The 26,248-nt window shown below is 37.4% G+C and overlaps 4 protein-coding genes across 11 annotated transcripts in view; all 4 read left to right on the forward strand.

The window, feature by feature from the left end:
• The first annotated feature begins 400 nt into the window (after nt 1–400).
• LOC122330409 (NLR family CARD domain-containing protein 3-like) lies at nt 401–9,473 on the forward strand. Of its 5 annotated transcripts, none has more exons than XM_043227368.1 (9): nt 401–599; nt 778–817; nt 1,129–1,188; nt 2,591–2,692; nt 2,846–4,675; nt 5,451–5,624; nt 6,667–6,840; nt 6,967–7,013; nt 7,095–9,473. In XM_043227368.1, exons 3-9 carry the CDS (start codon nt 1,139–1,141, stop codon nt 7,631–7,633), a joined length of 2,916 nt encoding a protein of 971 aa, XP_043083303.1. In that variant the 5' UTR covers nt 401–599; nt 778–817; nt 1,129–1,138; the 3' UTR covers nt 7,634–9,473. The 5 variants fall into 5 exon arrangements, with proteins under 5 accessions (XP_043083303.1, XP_043083301.1, XP_043083306.1 ...); XM_043227366.1 differs by having other exon boundaries at nt 402–599; nt 2,588–2,692; XM_043227371.1 differs by lacking the exon at nt 2,591–2,692 and having other exon boundaries at nt 402–599.
• Nucleotides 9,474–11,477: 2,004 nt separating this feature from the next.
• LOC122330875 (mixed lineage kinase domain-like protein) lies at nt 11,478–17,712 on the forward strand. 2 transcript variants are annotated; one of them, XM_043228210.1, is made up of 11 exons: nt 11,478–11,621; nt 12,827–13,279; nt 13,405–13,521; nt 14,975–15,152; nt 15,236–15,336; nt 15,414–15,549; nt 15,666–15,750; nt 15,965–16,104; nt 16,182–16,231; nt 16,338–16,481; nt 17,332–17,712. In XM_043228210.1, the coding sequence occupies exons 2-11, from the start codon at nt 12,832–12,834 to the stop codon at nt 17,367–17,369; spliced, it is 1,437 nt and encodes a 478-aa protein (XP_043084145.1). In that variant the 5' UTR covers nt 11,478–11,621; nt 12,827–12,831; the 3' UTR covers nt 17,370–17,712. The 2 variants fall into 2 exon arrangements, with proteins under 2 accessions (XP_043084145.1, XP_043084146.1); XM_043228211.1 differs by having other exon boundaries at nt 11,481–11,621; nt 12,830–13,279.
• A 21-nt stretch (nt 17,713–17,733) lies between these two features.
• LOC122331295 (leucine-rich repeat-containing protein 56-like) lies at nt 17,734–21,802 on the forward strand. Its single transcript, XM_043228861.1, has 10 exons — nt 17,734–18,414; nt 18,522–18,609; nt 18,760–18,820; nt 19,138–19,234; nt 19,303–19,500; nt 19,606–19,753; nt 19,830–19,934; nt 20,616–20,680; nt 20,773–20,825; nt 21,111–21,802. The coding sequence occupies exons 1-10, from the start codon at nt 18,277–18,279 to the stop codon at nt 21,376–21,378; spliced, it is 1,221 nt and encodes a 406-aa protein (XP_043084796.1). The 5' UTR covers nt 17,734–18,276; the 3' UTR covers nt 21,379–21,802.
• A 261-nt stretch (nt 21,803–22,063) lies between these two features.
• rassf7a (Ras association domain family member 7a) overlaps nt 22,064–26,248 on the forward strand; it is a 28,568-nt gene continuing 24,383 nt past the window's right edge. Inside the window, exon 1 of one of the 3 annotated variants that reach the window (XM_043228212.1) lies at nt 22,064–22,201. The gene's annotated coding sequence lies outside the window, so the exon portion shown is untranslated. Of the gene's footprint in view, nt 22,202–22,245; nt 22,362–25,185; nt 25,364–26,248 lie in introns of those variants that run through there. The other 2 variants (XM_043228214.1, XM_043228213.1) reach the window with 2 other exon arrangements.

Below are 26,248 nucleotides of genomic sequence, written 5' to 3' on the forward strand. Positions count from 1 at the left end.
TAAAATCCCCCTCTTGTTTTCTTAGAACTGAATCTTAGACAAAAGCGAATAAACTGGTTCTCGAGGTGTACTATTCCTGCAGTGTGTTCACTGTAAATCTACAGTGTTTAATGTAAATCTGTAGTTATAGTACATTTTAGTAAATAGCAACTTGACCCTTTTTTAGCCACAGAGTGCAGTCTAAGACAGAACCAGATCTAACTAAGCTATTTTCACTCTGTTATTAAACCCGGTTCGAGGCAGCATCTACCTGATACTAAATATAGCAGAGAACCTAATATTATGTGAATAATATGTGTACACTATACAAGGTCGACTGTATCTGACTGGACGTTTATAGTAGGTCAGGACTGAATTGTTTTGGATAGTCTCCATCTAGAGGTGAATGTACAGCATTACGCAGACACATTGCATTCAGAAGCACTTAATTTTAAGTGTGCTTGAAAGTGAAAACTAACTTAAGGTCCACATGAGATTGCGATGATGCTCTGCACCACTAGAGGGATTTTTTCACCTCAACCAGGTGACTAAATGAAAGTAAAACAAATTTAAAACAAGTTTAAATCTGTGCCTGGACCTTCAAGTGGCAGCACAGTGTGGTAAGTTCAGAACTTGTTCTTTATCTAAACATGTATATATACTGCATAATTATCATGCAATGACAATAATAATAAACCAGTGATTGCTGATTGTCGCCAAGAAGTGTTCTTGTGCTCATTTACATTCTTTTCATTTACAAAAAGTAATACTGAGTTCTGCACTTATATTGTATCACAGATACTACACTAATACTAAACCTACTGCTTTTCTACTGCAGGTACGTTTTTGTAATTGTACTGTAACAAACATGTAAAGCGGAAATATTGATTTAATATTATATATATATATATATATATATATATATATATATATATATATATATATATATATATATATATATATATATATATTACATATTTTCTGTAGAAACCTTTGAGTTTACCAGGAGTTCTGGGCTTCTTATTTATCTTTTACATTGCATTTTGTATTTATGTTTAATGGAGCAATACAGAAGGTCTTCCATCTGCTGCAAGACTATCCTAATCTAACGTCCGCATGTTTTGTTTTTTTATTGACATATATATCAAGTGTTTCCAAAATGAGTTTCCAAGAGAAAAGGGAGAACGAAGTAACCGCTATTGACTCCAGGTATGATTTTAATACTTTTGAAACTTTTTATGTAACTCATATTTCTGTAGCTTAGCATGGTTTTCACAATTCCAAGATCAAGGGTTTGACTTCGATAGGCTTTTTCACACAGCACCAACAGATGCTGGCCAGCTCTTTAAGGTATATTCGTTGGGTTTTGTTGGATCATTGTGATCATCTGTTACCATGTGTTTTCCTGTTTTCTATAAAATTTCATCGAGTATCTTTTAATAATAAAATATAACAATACAAAGGTTAGTTAAACCAAAAAACTCTCATGTCATTGCAAACCTGTAAAACCTTTGTTCATCTTGAGAACACAAATGAAGATGATTTTAATGGAATGAAATGGAGCTTCCCTGATCCTACCGCAGACAGCAATGATCCTTAGGCTCAGAAACATTGCAAGGACGTTGATAAAATAGTCTATGTCCAGTTTATAGCTCAGGGGCTCAGCAATAATTTTACACAGCTACAATAATATTTTAAGTCTGTGGAGGGTCAGAGAGCTCTCCAAAAATATTTTAATCTGTGTTATGAAGGTTGTTGTGGATGAATCTTATGGATAGAGGCAAAAAGGAGACCAGAAGTGGTGAGATGTGCAGAAAACATCAAAACATCCATGGGTCAGAAAAATAGCACCCCGTTAGACTTTGCTTGAACTGTAATATGCACTTGGAACTTGACAAAGAGTCCAAAGACATGAAAGGTCATTTATATTCATTTGACAGAAATTTACTGTTTACACAAAAGCAGTAGTGCTACTGTAAATAAAGCCAGATTTCTCGAATGTGCTGCAGATATTTTAATAAGCCTAAATTATCATACAGTATGCACATTTTTCAGAATATATAACATAACATGTACAGAGTTTTACACTAGACATAATTAACATAACCCAACACATATTACACACAACCCTTCCCAGCCTCATAATAAATGAATGTTTTATGTGCATGTGTGAGAAAAGAGGAAACATGCCCTATATTCTGTGAATGGTCGTGGAGAAGCTCTGTGACCAAGATGAACAGAAGGTCTTACAGGTTTCAACGACATGAAGGTCATTAATGGCATCATTTTTAATTTTTAAGACATGCGGAGTGGGTGGATTATTGTAGGGTGGTTGTGTTCACACATTGACAACGCAGATTTATGTCTAAACACCATGAAAAAAGTGAATTTTGCATAATAGGTGCACTTTAAATAAAAGAAGAAAAATCATTAATGGATGATGCTTGCCTGTTTATCAAGTAGTACAAATGTGTATGTTAATATGCAATAAAACTGTGTGTGTGTGTGTGTGTGTGTGTGTGTGTGTGTGTGTGTGTGTGTGTGTGTGTGTGTGTGTGTGTGTGTGTGTTTATATATATATGCTTTACATATTTGTTTGTATTTTCAGCAGTATCAGCAGGAAGAAGAGATCAGAATCTGCAGGACCCAGCTCTGTGTCTAATAATAGTATAAAGTCTATACATAGACCTCCTTCATTCAGTGATGAAACATAGTAAATATTTAGTTGCTGGTTTACTGCAATTTTATGTCAATTTCAAATAAAATATACTACAATATATGCAAATATATAATTCACACTAATGTGTTTCTTAAAACAGCTGTTGTAATTTGCCATTTTGACTATTCTTTCTTTTAATTTTAACAGTAAAGAGATAGATAATCCAACTGCAATCCACGATAAAACCCACAACAGGCAGAAAAGACCTGAAGAAGTCCTGCAGAGAGTCAAAGACCAACACAAAATCAGCATGAAGAACAAGTATGAACACTTATTTGAGGGAAACAAACTACAAGGAAATGAAACCCTCTTGAACCGGATCTTCACAGACCTCTACATCATAGAAGGAGAGAGAGAAGGGATGAATGAAGAACATGAGGTTTTACAGATGGAGAAAACACCCAGAAAACAACACTCACAACACAATCCAATCAACTGTAATGACATCTTTAAATCATTACCTGACTCAAGATGTGAAGAGAAAGACAAAATCAAGACTGTTCTTACTAAAGGAATTGCTGGAATTGGAAAAACCGTCTCTGTTCAGAAGTTCATTCTAGACTGGGCCGAGGGAAAAGCCAATCAGGATGTAGATTTCATGTTTGTGTTTTCATTTCGAGAGCTGAACTTGATTAAAGATCATCAGTACAGTCTTCACAGACTTCTGCTGGACTTTCATCCTGAGCTTCTAGACCTGGGCTCAAAGATTTATGAAGAATGTAAAGTGGTGTTCATCCTAGATGGTCTGGATGAAAGCAGAATGACACTGATGTTTTCAGATGATGAGAAGGTTTGTGATGTGAATGAATTTTCCTCAGTGGGTGTGTTGATGTTGAACCTCATAAAAGGAGATCTACTTCCCTGTGCTCTCATCTGGATCACCTCCAGACCAGCAGCAGCCAGTCAGATCCCATTCAAAAATATTAATCGTGTAACAGAGATTCAGGGTTTCAATGACCCTCAAAAAGAGGAATATTTCAGGAAAAGAATCAGTGACCAGCATCAAGCCAGCAGAATCATCTCACACATCAAAAGAGCAAGAAGGCTCCACATCATGTGCCACATCCCTGTCTTTTGCTGGATCTCATCAACTGTGCTTCAAAACCTACTGACAGATGATCTTAATGCAGAAATCCTTCAAACTGTGACTGAAATATACATTTACTTTTTGCTGACTCAGATTATGAGAACTTATGAAGAAATAGATCCAGAGAAACGTCTACAGTCCATCAGAGACGTAATTGTGAAACTTGCTGAAGTGGCATTTAATGAGCTGATGAAGGACAATGTGATGATCTATGAGGAGGACCTGATTGAAAGTGGCGTAAATGTCGCTGATGCCTCACTGTTTTCTGAAATTTGCACTGAGATCTTTAAGGAAGAATTTGTGATTCATCAGAGGAAAGTCTACTGCTTCATTCATCTGAGCATTCAAGAGTTTCTTGCTGCTTTCTATGTTTTTTACTGCTATTTAAGAAGCACATCAAAAGCTCTTAAAGCTTTTGATTCTATGTTGAATTTGCATAAAGGTGCAGTAGATAAAGCCTTAGAAAGTAAAAATGGACACCTGGATCTGTTCCTGCGGTTCCTGCTGGGCATCTCACTGGAGTCCAATCAGAGACTCTTAAAAGATCTACTGACACAAACAGAGAACAGTTCAGAGACCATGAGAAGAACAGCCCAGTACATTAAAAAGAAAATCAAAAATGGACACAAACTCTCCACTGAACGCTCCATCAATCTTTTCCTCTGTCTGCTGGAAGTCAAGGATCAGACTCTGTCCAAAGAGATTCAGGAGTTTGTGAAATCAGAAAAAGACTCAGAGAAGAAACTCTGCCCTGCTCACTGCTCAACAATTGCCTACATGCTTCAGATGTCAGAGGAGGTGCTGGATGAGCTGGACCTGCAGAAATACAACACATCAGATGAAGGCAGAAAAAGACTCATACCAGCTGTGATCAACTGCAGAAAAGCTCTGTGAGTGTTTTTTTTTACATTGTTATTTACATTTTTTTACAGCATTAATGTTAAATTACAATAAAAATACATGAAAATACATAGGCAGTGATATTTTTATTTTCCATTTTTTTCACTAAACTGTGCATAACGATGATTCGCAATTATGTTATAACAGGATGATTTGATAGACCATTTTTCTTTCTGCAAAATGTGTTTAAATGGAAATAAATAGGATTTCTCATTGAATATATCTATGAACTAAATATAATTTACATATTAATGTGTTTTGGGGGCGACCTGCAGTAAAAAAAAGAAGTGTAATAATGGCAGTAATAATTGACCAGATTTTCATAATAATATATCATATTTAATAGATTATTAACATACAATTTCTTTCCCCATTCATTTGTTATGACTCGCAAAATGCATAATAAACATGCTCCTTGGTGTCTTCATATGAGGACATTCAATGTCCTGTTTCGTAATAAAAAGTCATATTATAATTTGAAACCACAACAATTTCTTAAGATGTGGATTTATGACACGCAATTCAAAAATTAGACAGATAGAATACAAAATACATTACTTTTACGTCAATCCCTGTTCTAGTTGTATTGCGGTAGGGAAAACCTTAGCGCAAATGTTTTATTTATGATTAAATCTATCTGCATTCAATTGACGATAAAACATGAACACGTAAAGATAGAATAAATAGATATAAGTATATATTATCGCAATGCTAATTGTAGAATGAGTTTAAAATTGTATTAATCTGTATTCTGTTCTGTTTCAGTCTTGCTGGCTGTAATCTTACTGCTCAGCAATGTGACATTGTGTCATTAGCTGTACAGTCCTCAGAATCTGCCCTCAGAGAGCTGGACCTGAGTAACAATGACTTGCTGGATTCAGGAGTAAGGCTTCTCTCCGATGGACTGAAGAGCCAAAACTGTCAGCTGGAGATACTGAGGTCTTTTAGAACATTCATTCATTCTTTATTTATGAAGCACAAAAAGACAACTCAGGCTTGACCAAAGTCCTGTATAAATTAAGATAATTCCTATAAAAATACACATGACAAACACTCAAGAAAATAACCAAAAGACACTAAAATAATGGGTAAATACATCATACTAAGTAAATGTGTTTTAAGCTTCGATTTGAAAGAGGAAAGCGATTCGAATTGACACTGGAAGGCTATTCCAAAGTTTAGACAGAGAGTGTTCCAAGGCCAGTGACCCAGAAGCCATGTAAAGCTTTAAAAAAACAAAGACTAAAATTCATAGTTTAACTGGTATCCAATGATATCCATGTGAAGTCGTCCAATCAATGATTGATTAGCTCCATTACAGAATGAATTGCAAAAATCGAGGCGTGATGTAATAAATGCAGTTAATTCAAACTAATTCAATGTTTTTTGAGGAGAAAAAAGGTTTGACTGTTGTAAGATGCCATAAATGATAAAAAACAGGTTTTGACAACAGCATGAATTTGTTTATCAAAGATGTTTTAGATATTTTTCACACAGAGTAACATGAGAACTTAAAACACAGAGGTCCAGTTTACCAAAATATCATAGGGATCACTTTGACCAAACTATAAAACTTTGGTTTTACTCTCATTTAAGGCTAAGAAATTGTGTGAAAGGCAAATTTTCACTTAATGAAAACAAGCTAACAGAACCCCTATGGAGCTTGAGTCATTCAGTCATTCAAGTGAGATATAGTTGGGTGTCATATAGGTGGAATGATACTCTATATTTGGAAAAAATGGAACCCAATGGCAGCAAATACAGAGTGTAAACAATGTTAGCAAGTTCAGCTCTCAGAATTGAGTTTTTAATGTGCTGTGTCAAGTTAAAAATGTTTATTTTTAAAGAGCCTGTTTCAAGAAGTTGCATTACACTGCTTGGCTTGCACTCCCTTTAGAGAGAATGACCTGTCAACAGTGATTTCTCAGGCATTTGAGAGTCGAGAGCTTGACATACGATGGAGTCTGTTGTATGTTTGTAGGTTGTCAGGATGTATGGTGACAGAAGAAGGCTGTCGTTATCTGTCTTCAGCTCTGAGTTCAAACCCTTCACACCTGAGAGAGCTGGACCTGAGCTACAATCACCCAGGAGAATCAGGAGTCAAGCTGCTCTCTGACAAACTGAAGGATCCAAACTACTCACTGGAGATTCTCAAGTATGTATATTTATTGGGAAAATACTATACCAATGGATTAATTCTTATTAATGCATTCTATAAAAATAATATTTCCAGCTTCCTTTAATTCTTTATGTCTGTATATGTGTGTGTGTGTCATTGTAGTTTGGACTATGGAGAGGCTTTCAGGATCCAACCAGGACTACAAAAATGTAGGCACTCTCTCTGGAGTCACTTTTGCACATTTAATGAAATCAAATTTTTTTACAATTATTTTTCCCCTTTGTGTTTAGATTTCTGTGATCTCACACTGGATCCAAACACAGCGAACACTCAACTCATTTTGTCTGAGCACGGAGAGGTGAAATATGTGGAAGAGCACCAGCCATATCCTGATCATCCAGAGAGATTTAAAGATATTCCTCAGGTTCTCTGTCGAGAGAGTCTGACTGGACGCCATTACTGGGAGGTTGAGCGGACTGACTGGGCTCGTGTAGCAGTGGCCTATAAAACAATCAGCAGGAAAGGGATGATCTGTAAGTTTGGATACAATAACAAGTCCTGGTGTCTTTTCTGCACTGTTGATGGATTTGTTGTCTGGCACAAAAATAAGAGCCACAACATTTCTGTCTGGTCACCCTCCTCTAAAAGAGTAGGAGTGTATCTGGACTGGCCGGCCGGCACTCTGTCCTTCTACAGCATCTCTGACACACACACACTCACACACTTACACACATTCAACACTACATTCACTGAACCCCTCTATGCTGGGTTTAAGGTTTTTGATTCCTCGCTGTCACTCTGTAAGATCACACAACAGACAAACAACTGACTTCTGATTCAATCTTAATTAAGGTCATAGTTTAGCTATAAAAATATTTGATGTTACTGTTTCTTACTTACTGTATAACTAATAACGAACTAATGAAGAAGTAATATAATAATTCATTGACACTTAACTCTGCTGTTAACTAATAAGCAATCAGTATATATTACAATTTTATGATTCTGTTAAAGAGCAGTTAGCTAATCAATATCTAATGTAATTAATATCTCATGCCTCCGGGAAAACTAATAGTAATGTTTAAGGTTCATGAAAAATAATTATGAAGTAATTACCAATGAGCAGTCATATACAATTATACTTAGTTGTGACTCTTTCATATATATGTCAGTAGCAGTAGTATGAATACAGTACTGTATGTGTGCTTCCTCAGCATATACCATTAATCTAAAAAAAAAGTTTAAAAATGTATAAATAATTATCAAATAATTCTGCAGGGCGTATTCTGAACCTGAAACATTATGCCTATACTAATGTGAAAAAAATTTAATTAATAAAGAATTATCAGATATTCATCCCAGTGTTAATTAATTATTTAACAAAGCACCATTTTACAGAGAGTATCTCTAGTAAGTTGGAGTGTTAAGGCAAGACACTGGAGTTGTCGCTAGTTTCCAAAGCAGAACATGCACGCAAAGCAATTATTTACCATACAGGCAAAAATATGATGAAACCCAGAAAGGAGGGCCAAAACATAAATTTAACATAGGTTGCTCTTACTTTGTGCACTGGTTACACTCATGGATGACAGTATACTTTTGCTAGTAGAAAGAGCTCATCAAGAGCTTTCATATATATCTCCATTCCACTCTTCTGATTCTGACGTCTCATTATGTACATTTATAGTAATAAGTCCTTTTGTGTGCAAACAAAATTGATATTTGATTTACGTTATAGGCTAATAACAGTAGAATGTGTAAAAATGCTGCATATATTTAGTACCACTTTATACTAAATAACTTTAACTATACTACTTGTGTATATATACAAAGGTTGTGGGGTAAGATATTTTAAAGATGATTTAAAGCATAGAGGTAGGGTCAACAATGTACTTATTGTAAGAAAAAACGATGGGAACTTTCAAGATCTTGATGAAGATGTTTATTGCAGCATAGCGGTGACAAAACACATGTAGTAAGTTGGGTTCAGCGGAGTCGGATTGAACCCAGAGCATCCTAAGCTCAAACCTTTTTAGTTTTCTAGACTTAGAAACTACGTTAATTAAGTTTCAGACACCCCTTCGTCTGAGATGGTTCTCGTCACGCACCTTCTTTCATTCTACAACTGGTCAGCATTTGCTCAGGATGGAATCATCCCAAACGCTCTACAGACAACATCTTCTCTATGATAATTAAGCCATTTTGGTAGATGAGTATTATCAAACGTATTTTATGGAGTGGAATCTGGGTGGAAGCAGACTATAGATTCACAGATCTAACTTCAAACGTTAGAAAGAGATGTAGTTCTTCATTCCACCAAGAGAGCATATTTAAGAGAGAACGCATAGCTTTATATTGTACGTCATTCATGCTGTTTATTTATCTCTACCACATTACTTCCAGTACCCTTATAACATACATGCACTGCAATCATTTCAGTCATGTTTATGTTATTTTTCAGTTTCTGTTTAATCTTAACTGTGTGTTGTGGGCTGTGTTGCCATCACAAGTAAGAGATAAGGAAGAGTCTTAAATAATCATCACAGGATCATGCTGTAAAGCAATCATTTTCGTTTTGGTGTAATAACGTGTTAAATTTGTGTTGGTCAGACTTAAAATATCTGACTGAACATGTAAACAAAATTCAATAAACTTTTAATATCACTTCATCTCCAGCTGTCTGATCTTTTCTCCCTCTGCTTCTGGGCTAATGATGTTTTAAGTGTGGAAACGTGATCCTTCTGTTCTTCTCAGAACTGAATGTGGAACCAAAGCAAATAAACCAGATATTCCTGTGTTTTGTTCACTGTAAATCTGCAGGGTATTTACTGCTCATTATATAATGAGCAACTCATCCCATATCTATCCTCGGAGCTCAGTCTGATACAACCCAGATCATGAACTTATTTAATGAACTGTCATTTTGATTCTGAGCAATTCAGCAATTTCAGAAGCATTTCGTACATTACAGATCTTCCACAGAAGCTTCTCTGACAGTCTTTTGAATGAGAACAAAACTAATTCTTTTTCACTTAAAACGTTCATATCTCTATGAGGCCTTCACTCATCCAAACTCTTATTTTCTACAATCTTCAAACTCTATCCTGAGAGAGCTGCATCTGAGTAACAATGACTTGCAGGATTCAGGAGTGAAGCTGCTCTCCGATGGACTGAAGAGCCCAAACTGTCAGCTGGAGATACTGAGGTCTTTAAATCAACCACAATTCATTCATTCTTAATGTTTGTCAAGGCGGCAAGTCTTTAAGATCAACTTCCCTATTAGTAGACTTAGTAGACTGTCAGTAACTTACATGTCAATTCATTCTACTAACACCAACCATAACCCAACAGTCTTCTAATTCTGTAATTGGAGTTAGTTCACATATAGCAGGTGCAAAGTTACTTACATTTAGCATAATGTCTAAAGTGCACTATCAATAAAATTTGCAACTCATATTTCCTGTAAAACCTGTTCAATGTGCATTGACAAAATGCAATACAAATAAACTGAAATTATTAAAAAAGTTTTTTGAATTAAGAATTAAGTTATTACATTGTTTAGAGCATAAGAAAGAATATCACTTTTAAAAACTATATTTTACTAAAAAATATATATGAATGGCATGAATAGACATCAAAAAAAGGCAAAGTCAATGTGATTTTTTTTTTTTTTTATCACCAATACATTTTTAGGTTTCGGGATGTTTTATGCCAAACTTTGCTTAAGGCTGATTCTCAACTATGTTCTAAAATATTTAACAAACATTTTTTATATACTGTTTTGTTTAATGCAATATGGGTGTACAAATAAATTTTTTTGTATTTATGTTGTATTGGAAAACACTGTTACTGCAAATGATATTGAATATGGTTAAGGAATAGTGATAGGGTCAAATTATAGTGTAATTATAGATGTAACTGCATACATTTGTATTGTATGGCATTCATGCTGTTTCTTTATCTCTATCACATTGCTTCCTATAACACATGAGTACTGCAGTCTTTATGTTATTCTTTTACTGTTTATCCCTAACTGTATCTGACAGGAAGTATATAGTAAGTTAGTATTGTAGCCTGAGATTAAATTGTTTTGAAATGTCTTCATCTAGAGGTGAATGTGCAGCATGACACAGACACGCTGCATTACTTCTGAAAAGAAGCGGAAATAATACAGCCCGGTTTTAAAGGATTAAACAGATTTTGGGTGGAATAAAAGTGTATTATAACTTAAATTAATATTAAACGCAACAAACTGAATTTTAGAGCGCTTTTCGACCACTTATGTAGGATTACATACACATGTACTGCATATAAAATGTCATAATTAATTTCAATAATTATTTGCAAGGTGGAAAAATGCTGCATTATTGTATATTTTGTCTAGTGTTTGCCTGTATATAAGTATGATGAAGTTTAAATGTACTTTAATAGTTAAAATTAAATTATTATTATTATTATTATTATTATTAAATTAAACCTTTTTAATTTGCTAGCCTACTAATTTCCTCATTAAGGTAGACCAGTGGTCTACCGCAAGTGCCCTAAGTAGTACACTGTGAGCGTCTTTCTTCAGAACATTTATTCGCTTTTTAATTGCCTCCTGCGTTTTCACACACAGAGGAGACTCACTAAAGAAGTTTGACCTGAAAGTATGAGGCTAGGTCGTGAACCGAGAGCCACGGAGCTAGAGTGAATACAAACGAGTGAACCGGATTCAGTTTTAATAAGGAAGCCGCCTTTAAAGCTAGTATATCAGCAGAGGAGGAGCTGTCACTCACGCGTGTCAGACTTTCACCGGTTCTGAAGCGGCTTATAAAGTAAGCATTTATATTAATTCAATTGTACATTTGTTTGTTTTGCATTCGCGGCAGGCGCATATTACAGCCTATGCTTGACTCGTGTTATAACACGTTTAAAATGAACAGTATTTTGCAGCCTACTAGCAGTCCTGCACGCGCTTATAAACAGTATCGCAAAGTGTACCTGTGAAATATTACACGTTAAAACCTACAGAAGAAGGTTTAATGTTTAGGGCTGAATGTTTAGGTCGAGTTTCTTTTAGCTGAGGATGTGTTGCAGACGCTTACATTTCCTGTTTATGGTTTCGCTTCACCGGATTGTGAAAGTAACTTTGGTTTTGGTACATGGACTTATTCCGAGAAACATGTCGTAAACGGAGCATTGGTTTTAAAATGAGGAAATTATGTGATTTGAACTTTCACTTCCCCTTATTTTTTTCATTGTTAGTATTAATATTTGTATATATTTAAACTTGTATTCATTTATTTATATTATAATATTTTAATTGAAAGCTGTTGTCATTGTTATATGACATAGAGCTTTGCACCTTCTTTTAAACCTATGTTAGCAATATAAGAAAAAATGCTAATACTTAATCATGGGATCTGGTTTTATGTTTTGCTCCAAAAATAACTAAATAATTTATATGGTGCTTTCATAATGCTTACTTTTTTAAAGTATAAGAACAATAATTTTATTAAAATGTGCTAAATTGAAAGGAGTTGGGGAGAGTCACATTTGGTTGTTTTTTAATTTTAAAATTTAATAAATAGTAGTTTTTTGTTTTTATAAGTACTTTTAGGCCTGGTTTCATAGATAGGGTTTCGCCTAAACCAGAATTAGGCCTCAGTTCAGTTTAAGAAGCGTTTAAGTAATTTTTAACTTCCTTTTGATAAAAGCTTTACTGGCACTGGCGTGTTTTAAGATCAGTCAGTGCAAGTTTAGTTGAAAGTTTTAGTTGAAAAAGCTCAGATTTACATTTTAGCCAAAGATTAGGCCTAAGACTTGTCTGTGAAACCGAGGGTTAGTTTATGCGACTGGTGCGGATGTTTCTGTATGTAACGTTCTCCATTTGTGTCAGAGATTGATTTGCTTTTGCATAAAACTCTAATGTATTTAATTTTTCAAAATTAAGTAGTTTCAAAGAGCACCAGGAAAAATGTGAAGCTGCAGACATTTAAGATACTTAATCTGAGAGAAAATTTTATTGTATTTTTTTCAGCAGCAATGGACATCATAGAACCGATTCTAACCATCGCTAAAGAGCTGTACAGCCTTTGTGAGGAGGTCAAAGCCAATAAAAAGCGTTGCAGGCGTCTGGCTGACCGCGTATCCGCTCTGGTTGGACTGGTGACGGCTGTGAAGGTTCATGGCTTTGGGGCTGAACCCGAACAGGTTAGAAATGGCCTTGAAAATCTAAAACTCACTCTGGAGTCAGCAGAGCAGGTAGTGAAGAAATACACTTCCCTCGGCTATTTGAAACGCGTCGCCAAAGCTTACGACCTCGGCGAGGAGTTCAGCTGCCTGAACGAGAGGCTGAATGATGCCGCTCAGGTGCTTTCTCTAGCGCTTCAGGTCGAGCACAGAGCGAGTATAGAGAAAGTGTTTCAGGAAGCGACAAGGCGGCGGGAAGATGAAGAGGACAGGCAGAGTGACTCTCTGGAACTTCGAGAACGTAAGGAACCTTTAAACTAGGCCTGTTTCTGAAGGTCCACTGTTTAGTTTAACTACTTTCCTAATTAAACATACATAAACAAAGCTAATCTGTGTATTTAAAGTGCTTAAATTTGTCTCCTATAGTGCTCGAGTCTTTGGCCGAGGAGAGCAAGGAAACGAACACAATGGTTGACGCCGTACATAAGACAGTTGACCAAACTCAAAAAGATGTGCAGGACATTAAAGAGATCCTGGAATCATGTAAGTATCTGGGTCAATGAAAAAAAATTATAAAAAATATATATTATATATAAAATATATATATATATTTTTTCACAAAATAAGAATGCAGATCTTTTTTTTTTTTTTTTTTTTTTTTAAACTACATGTTGTTTTAGCTTTAATGCACTTAATTAAATATCAGTACAACCTTTATTCATTCATTAATTTATTCATTCAAAGAACACAAGCTGCAGATTTCTGAACCAATTGAAGTTCCAAGAGCTTGGGATACAGATAGAGCTGGGTATAAAGTGTATTATCTGTATAGCAATTAAAATGGATGCCAAACATCCTAAAAATATGACAGAGAGGAAGGTAGTGTATAAAGAATAAAAGAGGGCCCAAAACAGAACCCTGAGGAACACTTTAGTTTGTTTATCAAATGGTTGTCAGTAGCAAAAATGAAAAACATTGGGCACCAATTTACAAAATAAGAAACATTTTTTCAAATGTGATAGAGGATGTTAATATATGTTTAATATCCATACATTCACTACCGCTTATCCGGGGGCCGGGTTGCGGGGGCAACAGTCTAAGCAGGGACGGCCAGACTTGCTTCTCCCCAGATACTTCCTCCAGCTCTTCCAGGGGAACGTCGAGGCGCTCCCAGGCCAGCTGAGAGACATAGTCCCTCCAGCGTGTCCTAGGTCTTCCCCGGGGCCTCCTTCCGGTGGGACATGCCCGGAACACCAGCATTGGAAGGCTCTGGGAGGCATCCGGCACAGATGCCCGAGCCACCTCAGCTGGCCTATCTCGATGTGGAGGAGCAGCGGGTCTACTCCGAGCTCCTCCCGAGTGACTGAACTCCTCACCCTATCTCTAAGGGAGCGCCCAGCCACCCTATGGAGGAATCTCATTTCGGCCGCTTGTATTCGGGATCCTTTCGGTCATGACCCAAAGCTCATGTCCATAGGTGAGAGTAGGAACGAAGATCGACCGATAAATCGAGAGCTTCACCTTGCGGTGAACCTGTCAATCTCTCATTCCATCCTCCCCTCACTCGTGAACAAGACCCCAAGATACTGAAACTCTTCCACCTGAGGCAGGAGCTCCCCACCAACCTGAAGGGGGCAAGCCACCCTTGTCCGACTGAGAACCATGGCCTCAGACTTGAGGTGCTGATTCTCATCCCAACCGCTTCACACTCAGCTGCAAACCGCCCCAGCGCCAACAGGACAACATCATCCGCAAAAAGCAGATTAATATTAATTAAATTATAATTTCGTATGTTATTGTTGCTGTAATTAATTTAGTTGTGATTTAATATGTTTTATTATTAAATATTAATTCATAAATATTCATCTATTTTGGGGGAACTTATAATATTAGTAAGGATTATAACAAGGGATTTATGAAGTGTAATTTAGTATTGTTGAAATAATGTTTTAAAAGGTGTCTGCACTTAACGGTTTTATTTGTGTTTGGTTGGCAGTGAAAAAACCTGTCCTTCATTTACAAGACATCAGAGAGATTAAACCAGAAGAACTGACTTACAGTGTTCCTTATGAACCCCTTATGAAGAACAAGCATTCAGAGCTTTACAAAGGGACGTACAACAAGTTCACCGTGGCCATCAAGAGATACTCATGTCCGCTGTGCACCAGCCCCAGGTAGAGGATTAAACGAAATCCATCCATGCCATAGCAATCATTTTATGACTGATTTCCTTGTTGCATTTCTTCATTCTCTCCAGTGAGCTGAGGAGTGTTTTCAACAAGGAGGTGGAGACCATGAAGCGTTTTGAGTCGCCCAATATCTTAAGAATGTTTGGGATCTGTGTCGAGGAAGAGAACGGTGCGTTAATAATCCCAGTTTGACTTTTAAATTTAGTTATAAATTCATCTGACTGCTATTGTGACCTTCTCACACAGGACCAAATCCCAGTTACCTGATAGTCATGGAGTACTGTGAAAAGGGAAGTCTTCGACAAGTCCTGGACAGCAAGTGCAATCTACCCTGGGAGAGAAAGACACAGATGTGTCTGGATGCGGCTCAGGGACTCTACAGGTCCACGTCTAGCTAGACATAATAAAGTCAACATACTGTTATTCTGTGTCTAATTTATTTTATTCACTCGAGTTTGTGTCTGTCGTATCAGTTTCATTGTTTTTTGCCCGGTACAGGCTGCATCAGTCAGAGGAGAAGTTTAAAGTGCACGGCTCCGTCAGAAGCAGTAGTTTTCTGGTGGCCGCTGGCTACAGAGTGAAGGTAAAGAGACTTACAGTAGTCTAGACTATGGTCATGAAACAATATATTTGTCTGTGATGCCAGAATGTGACGTTCCCAAAACTCAGATACCAAAACGCCCCTGATTTTTAGCATGTTGTATTTAGATACGAATTGATTTAAAGTCATTGGGTCAATTCAGTTATTTATATCTATCTATCTATCTATCTTTATGATCATTTGTATGTTTCTCAAGCTTGGAGGCTTTGAGTTGGCAAAAACAGAAACTTCTCTTCTGAAGAATAAATCCAAAAGGAGCGGTGCTTTCCATTACAGCTCTCCACAGCAGCTTCAGAACATCAACTGTCCTTACAACAAGACGTGTGAGATCTACAGGTACGGCGGTCCCACTCAAATATCATACAAATAAAGGACGGTCACTGACTGAAGCTGCTTTTGTTTTTGTTTTTTAGTTTTGGCATTGTCTTGTGGGAAATTGCAACAAGAGATGTTCCTTTCAAAGGTATGCATCCCTAACACTATCATTATTAATACTGCATTTGCCCTGGTTATTACTTAAATGTCAACTAAATACATGGAAATAGTCTTTTTTGTGTCTGTGTTTTCAGACTGTACAAGCCCCGATCAGATCTTCCAAAAAGTGTTTGTAGAGAAGGTCATGGAGCCGCTTCCAGCAGACTGTCCTAAAAAGCTAAAGGAGCTGATCAATGCCTGTCGATCGTTTGAGCCCTTCCTACGACCGACCGCAGGAGGTGAGACCCTGACTTACAGAAAAACTCAGTTACACAAGTGGGTCTTCACACCATTCTTTGAGTAGTAATGCTGTACTAATCATGTAACTAGTGAAAAAAACGATATCTCTTCATACAGTTGTGCATTTATTGCCGATGCTTCATTTCCGATGCTTTACAAAAACTCGTTCAAAGGCTCTGCTCTATGGTTAGTTCTGACTGGTGACGCAAAGACAGTTGGGTAATTGTCCCTCTGCTTCCTGTGAAGTGATGTACAGATGTTCCCTTAGTCTCTATGCCGTTCTCAGTGTTGAATGGGATCTCACTTCAGATGTCAGAATACCTTGTGAAGTCCACTTCGCCGTCCACTTACGTTCAGTGGAGTTCTCCTATGGTGTAGTCCAAAGCAAGCACAGCTGACAGCTAAAGAAAAGACACAGATTTTCTCCAGAGAGAAAAAATCGTCTACAAGCTCATAGGACATCGTGGTGATTCATTTGAATCTGTTTGTGTCTGGATGAGATGATTTTGTTTGTTAAAAAAGTAGAATAAAAGCGGGTCAAATACAAAGCCTTCTGGAACACCAGAAGTATCAGCTTTGCTACCTTTTCTTATAATATATATATATTTTCTTATATATACATGCACACACTTTTGCTGGGATAATTAAAAATAAAAAATGAACCCAATAAAGACATAAACTTACTGACAAAACACAAAACTAACATCATTATAAACAAGATTTCGCAAATAGATTGTGAATATGTGACTGAGAAGACATGAATTGTTATTTTTGAAAATAGCAATATATAACTTATGAACAAAGGTATTTTTTTGTTATTTTATTGATATTTATATTTTTCCTTTCTAGCATTGGTCGACATGCTCCTGAAAATGGTGGAAGAATGATGATTAATGATGAATGAAGCACATCTCCTTCTGTAACTATAACTACTGGCAAAGTGTCAATCTGTTACTATCTATTCCTTTCAGGAATATTCCCAAAATCAGGATAAACATATCATTTAAACCAATACTGAACTATTGGTTGATTTACCAAATCCTTGCTTACTTGCAGTAGCCTACATGATGAATATACTGTATATGATCCGTTATTTTTTTTTTAACTGTTAAACAACATACTTCTCTGTATATGTGTATCAAGACTTTTTTCTGGTTGTTGTTGGTTTTAATTAATTGTTGTCATTAGTATTATTATTATAAATTGCTCATTAATGAGGTTTGTACAGTAATAGGCCTATATTATGAAATATAGTTTCATTGCTGACATAAATATCTGTTATAAATTGGAGACATATAAATATGGAGACAAACAGCTAAAACCAGCTACTTCCAGTTTATATCAGCTACGACCAGCCTAGGCTGCTTATATCTGTTTTGTTTTGTTGTTTTTTTTGTTTTTTTACGGATCATCCTATTTCTATTTTTTATCAATAAAATAATCAATAACTGTTGTTTGTTACGGACATAAACAAAACATTCTATTAAAATTGCTTTTTCAGCAGAATTGTTTTTTTAAATGAACTACAAATCCCACTTAGCCTCGTATCCAGGAAGTAGTTTCCGTTGCTAAGCAAACTCGCGCTGTGAGGCAGAAGTCAATCCTGACGCTGAATATCATGTTGTTTACGCTCAGAATGTAAATACAATTACATTAAAAGGTAAGAGAATCGATCTTTATGAAGATACGGAGCAAATACAGACCAGTTACATATTAAATATAATTAAAGAGCTGTTGCAGGCACTGCTGCGGACAGCACAGATATTTATTCAGGGCAGATGCAATAAAGGTTAGATGTCGATGAAGAAGAGACCGGGCTCAGCTCTGTCTGTTGTGACTGAGTTCAGTGGATCTGGTTTCTTAAACCCCAAACCTGCTGAAGATGATCCTGAAGAAGATCTGCTCGATCAGAGACTCTCTCCTCACAAACTGGTACGAGCTCGAAGAGGAGAATAACACCAAACGTGCACAGGGGAAAACCTCATTACATCTGAATTAAACACCAACGAGAGTTTTAAAAAATATGTTTTTTTTCCCAGAAAATTATTTCTGGATCAGACGATCTACACGCGGTGACGTCACTGGAGATGTGTGTTGACACGCGACAGAAATCTCTGGACAACTTCGGTCAGGTTCATTACTGCTTTACTTTAGTATTAGCATTAATACTAAAAACAGTAATGGTCCAGGTTTGAAGTGACTGATGAAGTTTAGATGATGACTGAGAGAATAAGAAAATTATATTTGTGGTTTTTTTTTTGTCGTCTTGTCTCACAGGAAACTACTTGCCCAAACTTACCCAGCTGAAAATGAACAACAGTTTGATCTCATCTGTGCGGTAAGATCTTCATTTATTACACCCATGAAGGACTAGCTCATCAAAGATTTAAAATATGTGATCATTTACTTATTTCATACCTTTATGACCTGTATCTCATCAGCGGGGACTTCAAATATCAATAACAATAAACATTATAAATGTAGTCCTTACAAATAAAAGTTAAAGTAGGCAGATGAACATCTACAGCCTCGTCATCCAGAACCAAACAAATAATATCTATGAAAGAATACAGATCCCATAAACGTCACAGAAGATGAACATTTAATAGAGACAGAGGAAGTGATGTCGGCTCATTATTCTCAGTGTTTCCTCAGGGATCTGGGAACCGGTCTTTCCCACCTGCAGGTCTTGTGTCTGGCTCGATGCGGTCTGACCGACCTGGAGGGCATTTCTGCTCTTTCCTCCTTAAAGGTACACAGGAATGTTTTTGTGTTAAACGTTTACCGAATGAGTCCTGAATGCTCCTGGTTTTTGCTCAGGAGCTGTACGTGGCCTTCAACCGCATCTCCGAGCTGAGTCCAGTCAGTTTGCTGGAGGATCTGGAGCTGCTGGATCTGGAGGAGAACGAGCTTGAAGATCTGGCTCAGTTGTGGTATTTGGGCCGTTGTGTGAAGCTCAGGACTCTGTCTCTGGAAGGAAACCCTGTGTGCCCCCGTCCCGCTCCAGGAGCCTCCGAGGTACACCGAGAGTCATCTCCCTCCTCTTCTCCTTCTTTCGTGATGCATGTGGTTTCCAGAATTCACTTCTCTTCCAGTCAGTTTTCTGACCTGTTTGTGCCGCAGGCGTCAGGCTTCATCTTCAGGTCTTCGGTGCGAGAGCTGATTCCTCAGCTGATCTTCCTCGACGACGTTCCTGCTGAAGAGGACAAACCTTCTCTTCTCAGAGACTCCTTTGAAGACGCTTCGGTCAGAGACGGCCTGCAGCTCGCAGGTAAAGACCAGCAGCAGCTTCTGAAGACGCTTCGAGCAGCACTCGTGTGTTTGTTAAGAGTCTGTGTCTCCATCAGAAGAGAGCTCCGTCAGACCTGCTTCAGCCAGACCTCTCTCCTCCTGCTCCGGATCAAGAGCAGACCTCAGCGTCCTGAACCACGAGGCCAGTGATCTGACCAACGGTACAACTCAGAAGATCACAGCGAAAAAGACATTACATTATTTTGATAAATACTTCATGTTTTGATATAATACATTAGGAATATTCTATACCATATTTCTTAGTTTTGTTTAATCAGATATTTTTGTTATTATTAAAACATCAATAAAAGTATTACATTTTACTATTATTATATTATTAGTAATAATACTTGTTTTAATAATAAAATAATATAATATTTCTTATTTTGTTTAATGAATTATCATTTATTAATGATACATTAATAATAATACAATAGTAAAAGCTTGTATAACATTTTGCTATTGTTAATAATAATACTTTTTAATGTTTTAATAATAAAAATAAAAATACTAATGAAATCAAAAACATGCTAAAATACTATAATAATTATACTTAATATTCAGTAGTAATAATACTGCTAATAATATTACTAAACAAAGTAATATTATTAAAAACAAAAATAGTTAATTAAAATACTTAATTTGTTATTGATGTAAAATCTAAATCTAAAAATTTACATAATAATAGTAATGTTTCTTGTTTGGTTTAATATTTTTATGATTTATTTCATCAAATAATATTTTCTATTATTATTCTATTTAAATAACTTTAATAAATTGTTATAAATACTACAGAAACGTAGTTTCTTCTCTCATTTACTGTGAAGCTGATGTTTGTTCAGGTGTTGGTGGAGTTCTGTGTGGGAATCCTCTGCAAGCTGCTCGAGCGCGGAGACAGAGAATAAAGGTGAATACCGTACATGAACATGGTCAACAATTATTATATATATATATATATATATATCAAAACAGAATCTGTCCATCTGTCCATCGGTCCAGCTCCAGAACTCTCCTCAAAACAAGAATCTGTCCATCTGTCCAGGGAAGGTCCAGCCAGAACTCTGATGTGCTCATGAACTCAGAACCGTCCCAGCACTCTTCCTGAAAACACGAGGGAACACACACTCTCTCTCTCTCTCGAAAACTCTCACCGAGATGTGCTCTCTCATGAACTCAGAACCTGGAGGATCAGCACTCTCTGAAACTCTCTCTCTCTCTCTCTCTCTCTCTCTCTCTCTCTCTCTCTCTCTCTCTCTCTCTCTCTCTCTCTCTCCTCTCAGACACACACTCAGACACACACACACACTTCCTGTTAAAGTCTTCTTTTCTTCCGACAGACGTCTGTTGTTTATGGAGAAGGAGCGTGAGCCGCAGGTGACGAGGATCCACCACAGCGATGAAGATGAAGGCCGTCACAGTCTGAGCAGTGATGACATTACCGGAGGCTCTCCTGATTGGTCGGTTCGGTCGGAGACGCTGAGACTCAGCTCTTCATCGGGCTGCTCCATGTCTCCGTCTCCTCCACCCAGATCCGCGGGACAGAGACTCACACAGATCCGCCGCCGGAGACTCCTGGGAAGCACTGATGCATCGTGGGTCAGATGAGCTCAGGTCTGAGGTTGTTGAGGAGGGTTTGATTGACAGGAGAGTCTCGGTCAGATGTCACGTGACCTGAACGTCACTCTTCTTCTACACGTCTCTGAAGATGTTCCTCAGATCAAACACAGCAGTCTCCACACGCTCCGGTCTTCATCCGCTTTGGACTGAATTTTGTAAGATTTTTTGTGCACATTTATGTATATTTTGAAAATGAATGATGGAAAATTGTTTAAAAAGGCAAACAGAGAATGAAAAACTAAAATATCTGTAAAATCCTGTATTATTCAGGTGCATCTCAAAACGTTTTATATTGTGAAAAATTTGTTTCACTACATGCAGTCAAGTGTTTTTTTTTGTATGATTAGAGCTACAGCTCATGAAAGTCAAAAATCCAGTATCTCAAAATATTTTTCTACGATTGATAAAAAAACCCCACTCCATTTAAATAAATGCCACATTATAAAACTGGGATGTTGTCTATATCTGCACACCTTGACTTTTGCGATGCGTATATTTAAAACAATTTCGACGTGATAAACAAATTAAAGGGTAAGGGTGGGAAATAAATGTTTTTTTTATTTCCCACCCTGAAAAAAAGTAGCTTATTTCGCCTTTAAATAAAATTACCTGGCACCGCACGCGACACCGATATCGACGCGACGCACGCGTAAGCGAGGCCTTTGATTGGTCAACTCGCGTCGACGTCACGCTCTGAGTCTCGCGTCGCGTCAGGTTGTAATGGGCGGCTTCTGAGTCTGTGGCGTCGTGTCGCTTGTCTATCGCACACAAACGGACGAAATAAAGTGCGGAGAGATGCGGCGTGTGAGTGGTAAGCGTGAATGCTCTTTCTTAAGCCGCTATAATCGGATAGCGAACTTTGCACGTCTGACAAACCCACGGCCAGACGCTGCTTGACGGACCTTAGCGTTTAGTTAAACGAGGAACGAACACCTGCTAGGGAACTAAACTCTCTGCTCGAGAAGAGTTGGGTAAAAATAACTAAACCAAACACACACACACACACACACACACACACACGGCTCAGAAAACAAAGCTGCGGTATTCGTCACGCATTGATTTTTGTTTTATTATTTTATTTACGAAATTAAACCCGCGCGCACGGATTTATTTATTTTTAATCGTGCAACGCCGAGGCGAACAAAAACAGGACCATTAGCGGAATAACGGAGCTCACGCGTCGTCTGTGTCCTGAAGATAGCGGAGATGGAGAGGAGATGCGCGCTTCGTGTTATTTACGTGCACGGCGTGGACTGGTGTAGAAAGGACGTCTTCGGTCGAGCAGCGGTTTAGAGACTCGAATCGCCTCAGGGGTCCGGGAAAGGCTGGTTTTTATCCCTCGTGTCCACTGAAAACTTTTCCTTGCCCGCCATGACGCATCCACACCGGTAGATGTCAGTAAAGACCGGGAGATAATGGTCCTAACGTTGTTCTCGGAGCCTAGCTGCTATCTAGTGTTTTCTTCTTAGTGTTAAAATGTTCGTGGACCGTTTTAGCGGTGTTCACCCATAAGCTCAAGATCAACAAGTTTATTAAAAACACTGAAAATAGCATATAGTAAACGTATAAGCCATATTTTGCAATCCAGTCATTAATTAATTATTGTTCATGTATTACTGAGTCAAAACTAACAATCAAGCTAACAATCTCAGATATTTAGCGATTGGTTTCTGTTGTCATTCTGGACAGTGCAATGCATTCTGGGATATTTCTCCAAATCCAAAGTAAGATGTAGTATTTCTTCGCAGTTCCATTCATAACATTTTTCCGTGGCTTGCACGATGTATTCCTCGCACTCCCTCCTGCCCAGAGAGTGATTGACCGGACTCTTTCCGGGCTAGTTTTTTGGCCTTCGTGAGAATCAAATAGTGCCGGTCTCTCCCTCCTACAAAAGCTCTTCACAGTGACTCATCTGTCCAGCGGCTGGACGGATCCAGAACAAAAAGTGCTTGTGTACCAGCTGGAGATAGCGCATACTGCACACACACACACACACACACACACACACACACACACACACACACACACCGACCGACTCATTCCTCCTAAGTTATGCTTCCACTTTATAATTCCCGTAAGAGAAATTGGTTGAGAATTTCCTTCTAAAACACAATCTTTGATTACTGCTTTAAAAAGGACAGTTTAATAATAATGATCATTGCAAAAAAATTAAGCAATATCATTGCCTTATCAAGTCATTTTACGTTCGACGAGCTTCATTAAAAGTCTTTATTTGTACGTTTTTTTTTTTTTAAAGAAAACAATACCATTAATAGAATTATTCACTTAAAAATAACGATTTTTATCATTTAGTCTTATGGAACTCCAAACATAGGTGAAAATAGTTTGCAAAATGTTCGCAATATCATTAATTAATTAAAAAAATACATAGAAAGAAATTCAGGACTGCTTCTTCAAAGACTCAAAATTCATTTTGATATTTTTAGGAGGATAAGGTAAAAAATAACGACTGGTATAATAACGAAAGATGTTTTATTGAAAGGATTAATTCCTTGCGTGAAAAAACAAGGGTCTGTTCACACAGAATATGGTTTCTGCAAAAATATGATGCTACTTTATGCTTCAGCAGAGTCCTAAAATCCTGCATACAGCACCTGAATGATGCTTTTTATCTGTAAACGCATGAGATGGACGTCTTTGTCCAATCTAAACGATCCCAGATCACAAAAATGTGCCCCTAAATGGTTTAGAACATATTATAATGTAGGAAAATAAGTACTGAAGCAGGTTTGTTGTCGTTTTGTTTGTCAAATTATAGTCATGTGGTGCAACTACTGTGAATGCTTCCCGGCTTCAGGTTTTCAAACAAAAGTTTGTTTTGCCGGCTAATATTGAAAATTCTTCTTACCATATCATATTAATGTTAATTAATCTTAATTACGAACACACTGGTTTGTAGTCTTTTCGTTATTTCTCTACAGCGTTGAAGAAAATGGTTTCTTCACACTTTTGAAGGAGCTTCTTCAACCTCTTCTGTCAGAAGGTTTGGATTAAACTGCTCGTATATGAGCAGCATGGACATTTTTCAAAACGTCTTCTTTTGTTTTTTCCCCACATAAAGTGAAATTCAGTTTTAAATGATCACTGTATTTATTTATGGGGAGATGATCGCGGATATAACTGTAACAGAGCTTTGCCCTTTGTTTTTGTTTCATGTAAATCCCTTCGGTTTAAATCAATACTGCCGGACTGAATCCATCTGTCCCGTTCTGCTGGAAATCTTCAAGATCGCACGTTTTGCCTTCAGGTTATTAGCATTCCAGTCACAGACAGATCAATCAAGAAAAAAATGCATCCGTTTTCTCCAACTGACAGTGAAGCTCAGAGATGAACTGTTGTTTTTTTTTTTTTATGGAGCTTATTATTGCTCCATGGTTACATCAGAGTCGGTGCGACGCTCGTAGGGCGAACCTGTTGAAAAAACATCATGCACTCGTTGGAAACGCAACTGAACGCCAACATTTAAGTAGTTGGAGGGAAAGTTGTTACATCTTTATGATCCTACGGTGCAGCGTTCATGTGTTTTTACAGATTCTCAGTGATCGTCAAAGGTCACTGGATTCGCTCGGGCCCCTAAACAAGCGTGAAGTTGGTGCCTCACTATGAAGGCATCCCTCGCCTTTTGCTTTCTTTTGTGACTCTTTCAAGCGTCCATTCCTCCCCCAAACGCCCCGACGACTCCCGCCCGCCCCTGCCCCACTCGTCAGTTTTTTGTGTTCGGCTCAAGCCCTGGTCATGTGACCTGCGTCCCAGCACAATCGAGGCTCCCCGCCATTGGTCGGCCGCTTTGAAAGAGCATCGGTTTCCCGGGTAACGGAATGGCGGCTCCACTTCAGATGGTCTCCGGGGCCCCTCCTAACGTTTCACACGGACCCTCGCGTACCGAATCAGGTGCCTTCGACTGTCTCTCGCTCTCAGACAAGTCTCACACCGTCTAAAGATAGCGTTTTAGGTGAGTAACCTGTTTTTATTGGAGCACAGGGCTTCGTTTTTAAAGATTTGGAGTGGGATTTAAAAAGTTGGATATGCAAGAGGTTAGTTTTTGTTCTGTTTATTCACTCATCTTTAAGCGTGCTTGGTCGTAGTTTTTTTGTAATACCTTGGTGATGTGATTTAGTCAGGTGTTTTTCAAGGAGATCGTGAATTGAAGTGCTGTGAAAACACTTGTTTTTGTGTTCATTGGAGCTCTGAATGAGAAATGATGGGAGTTTCGCATTTTGACGAGGTTTTTTCCATTTGTTAGTCACCTGTTGCCTCATGTATGAATTTCAATGCATTAGATACAGAATATCAAAACAAGTGGCAGCTGAAATTCTGCCAACACTACAGTTTAATCGCTTTAAAAATAGGTTTTTACTTACATAATGTGTGTGTACTGTTTATAAAAGACACATACAGCGCATATTTAGAGAATAATTACGTGTATATATTTATATTCATGTAATTTGTTTTATTCAGCAGCTAAACGTAACATTATTCATTTATATATATATATATATATATATATATATATATATATATATATATATATATATATATATATATTTATTTATTTATTTATTTTTATTATTATTTTTTTTTTTTTTTTTGGACACAGGTTCTTTTGATCTTGCATAATCTCCTGGCTACAAAGCTGCCTTTATCATATTTTTTACTTTATCATTCACTTTTATTATTTAAGACCAACACACTTAGGGGCGGTTTGCATGACAACGTTTCCAGCCAAAAACAGGACACTTCTTGTGCATTTTGCCTTTTTATTTACACAACAACGGCATTTTGAGGACAGAAAGCGCATAATTTTGCAAACTGGCGTCCTGCGCGGTGTCTATTTTCA

This window comes from Puntigrus tetrazona, chromosome 25 (genome assembly GCF_018831695.1).
Source record: "Puntigrus tetrazona isolate hp1 chromosome 25, ASM1883169v1, whole genome shotgun sequence".
Taxonomy (NCBI): domain Eukaryota; kingdom Metazoa; phylum Chordata; class Actinopteri; order Cypriniformes; family Cyprinidae; genus Puntigrus; species Puntigrus tetrazona.

What these genes read in the sequence shown, in the direction of transcription:
- LOC122330875 (XM_043228210.1), top strand. Translation starts at nt 12,832, where the DNA reads ATGGACATCATAGAACCGATTCTAACCATCGCTAAAGAGCTGTACAGC. An exon ending in AAGAGATGTTCCTTTCAAAG is followed by an intron (nt 16,232 to 16,337) that starts GTATGCATCCCT and finishes CTGTGTTTTCAG; the next exon opens with ACTGTACAAGCCCCGATCAG. An exon ending in CCTACGACCGACCGCAGGAG is followed by an intron (nt 16,482 to 17,331) that starts GTGAGACCCTGA and finishes TTTCCTTTCTAG; the next exon opens with CATTGGTCGACATGCTCCTG.
- LOC122330409 (XM_043227366.1), top strand. Translation starts at nt 1,139, where the DNA reads ATGAGTTTCCAAGAGAAAAGGGAGAACGAAGTAACCGCTATTGACTCC. An exon ending in TGTCAGCTGGAGATACTGAG is followed by an intron (nt 5,625 to 6,666) that starts GTCTTTTAGAAC and finishes GTATGTTTGTAG; the next exon opens with GTTGTCAGGATGTATGGTGA. An exon ending in CCAACCAGGACTACAAAAAT is followed by an intron (nt 7,014 to 7,094) that starts GTAGGCACTCTC and finishes CTTTGTGTTTAG; the next exon opens with ATTTCTGTGATCTCACACTG.
- LOC122331295 (XM_043228861.1), top strand. Translation starts at nt 18,277, where the DNA reads ATGTCGATGAAGAAGAGACCGGGCTCAGCTCTGTCTGTTGTGACTGAG. An exon ending in AGTTTGATCTCATCTGTGCG is followed by an intron (nt 18,821 to 19,137) that starts GTAAGATCTTCA and finishes GTGTTTCCTCAG; the next exon opens with GGATCTGGGAACCGGTCTTT. An exon ending in ATCTGTCCAGGGAAGGTCCA is followed by an intron (nt 20,826 to 21,110) that starts GCCAGAACTCTG and finishes TTCTTCCGACAG; the next exon opens with ACGTCTGTTGTTTATGGAGA.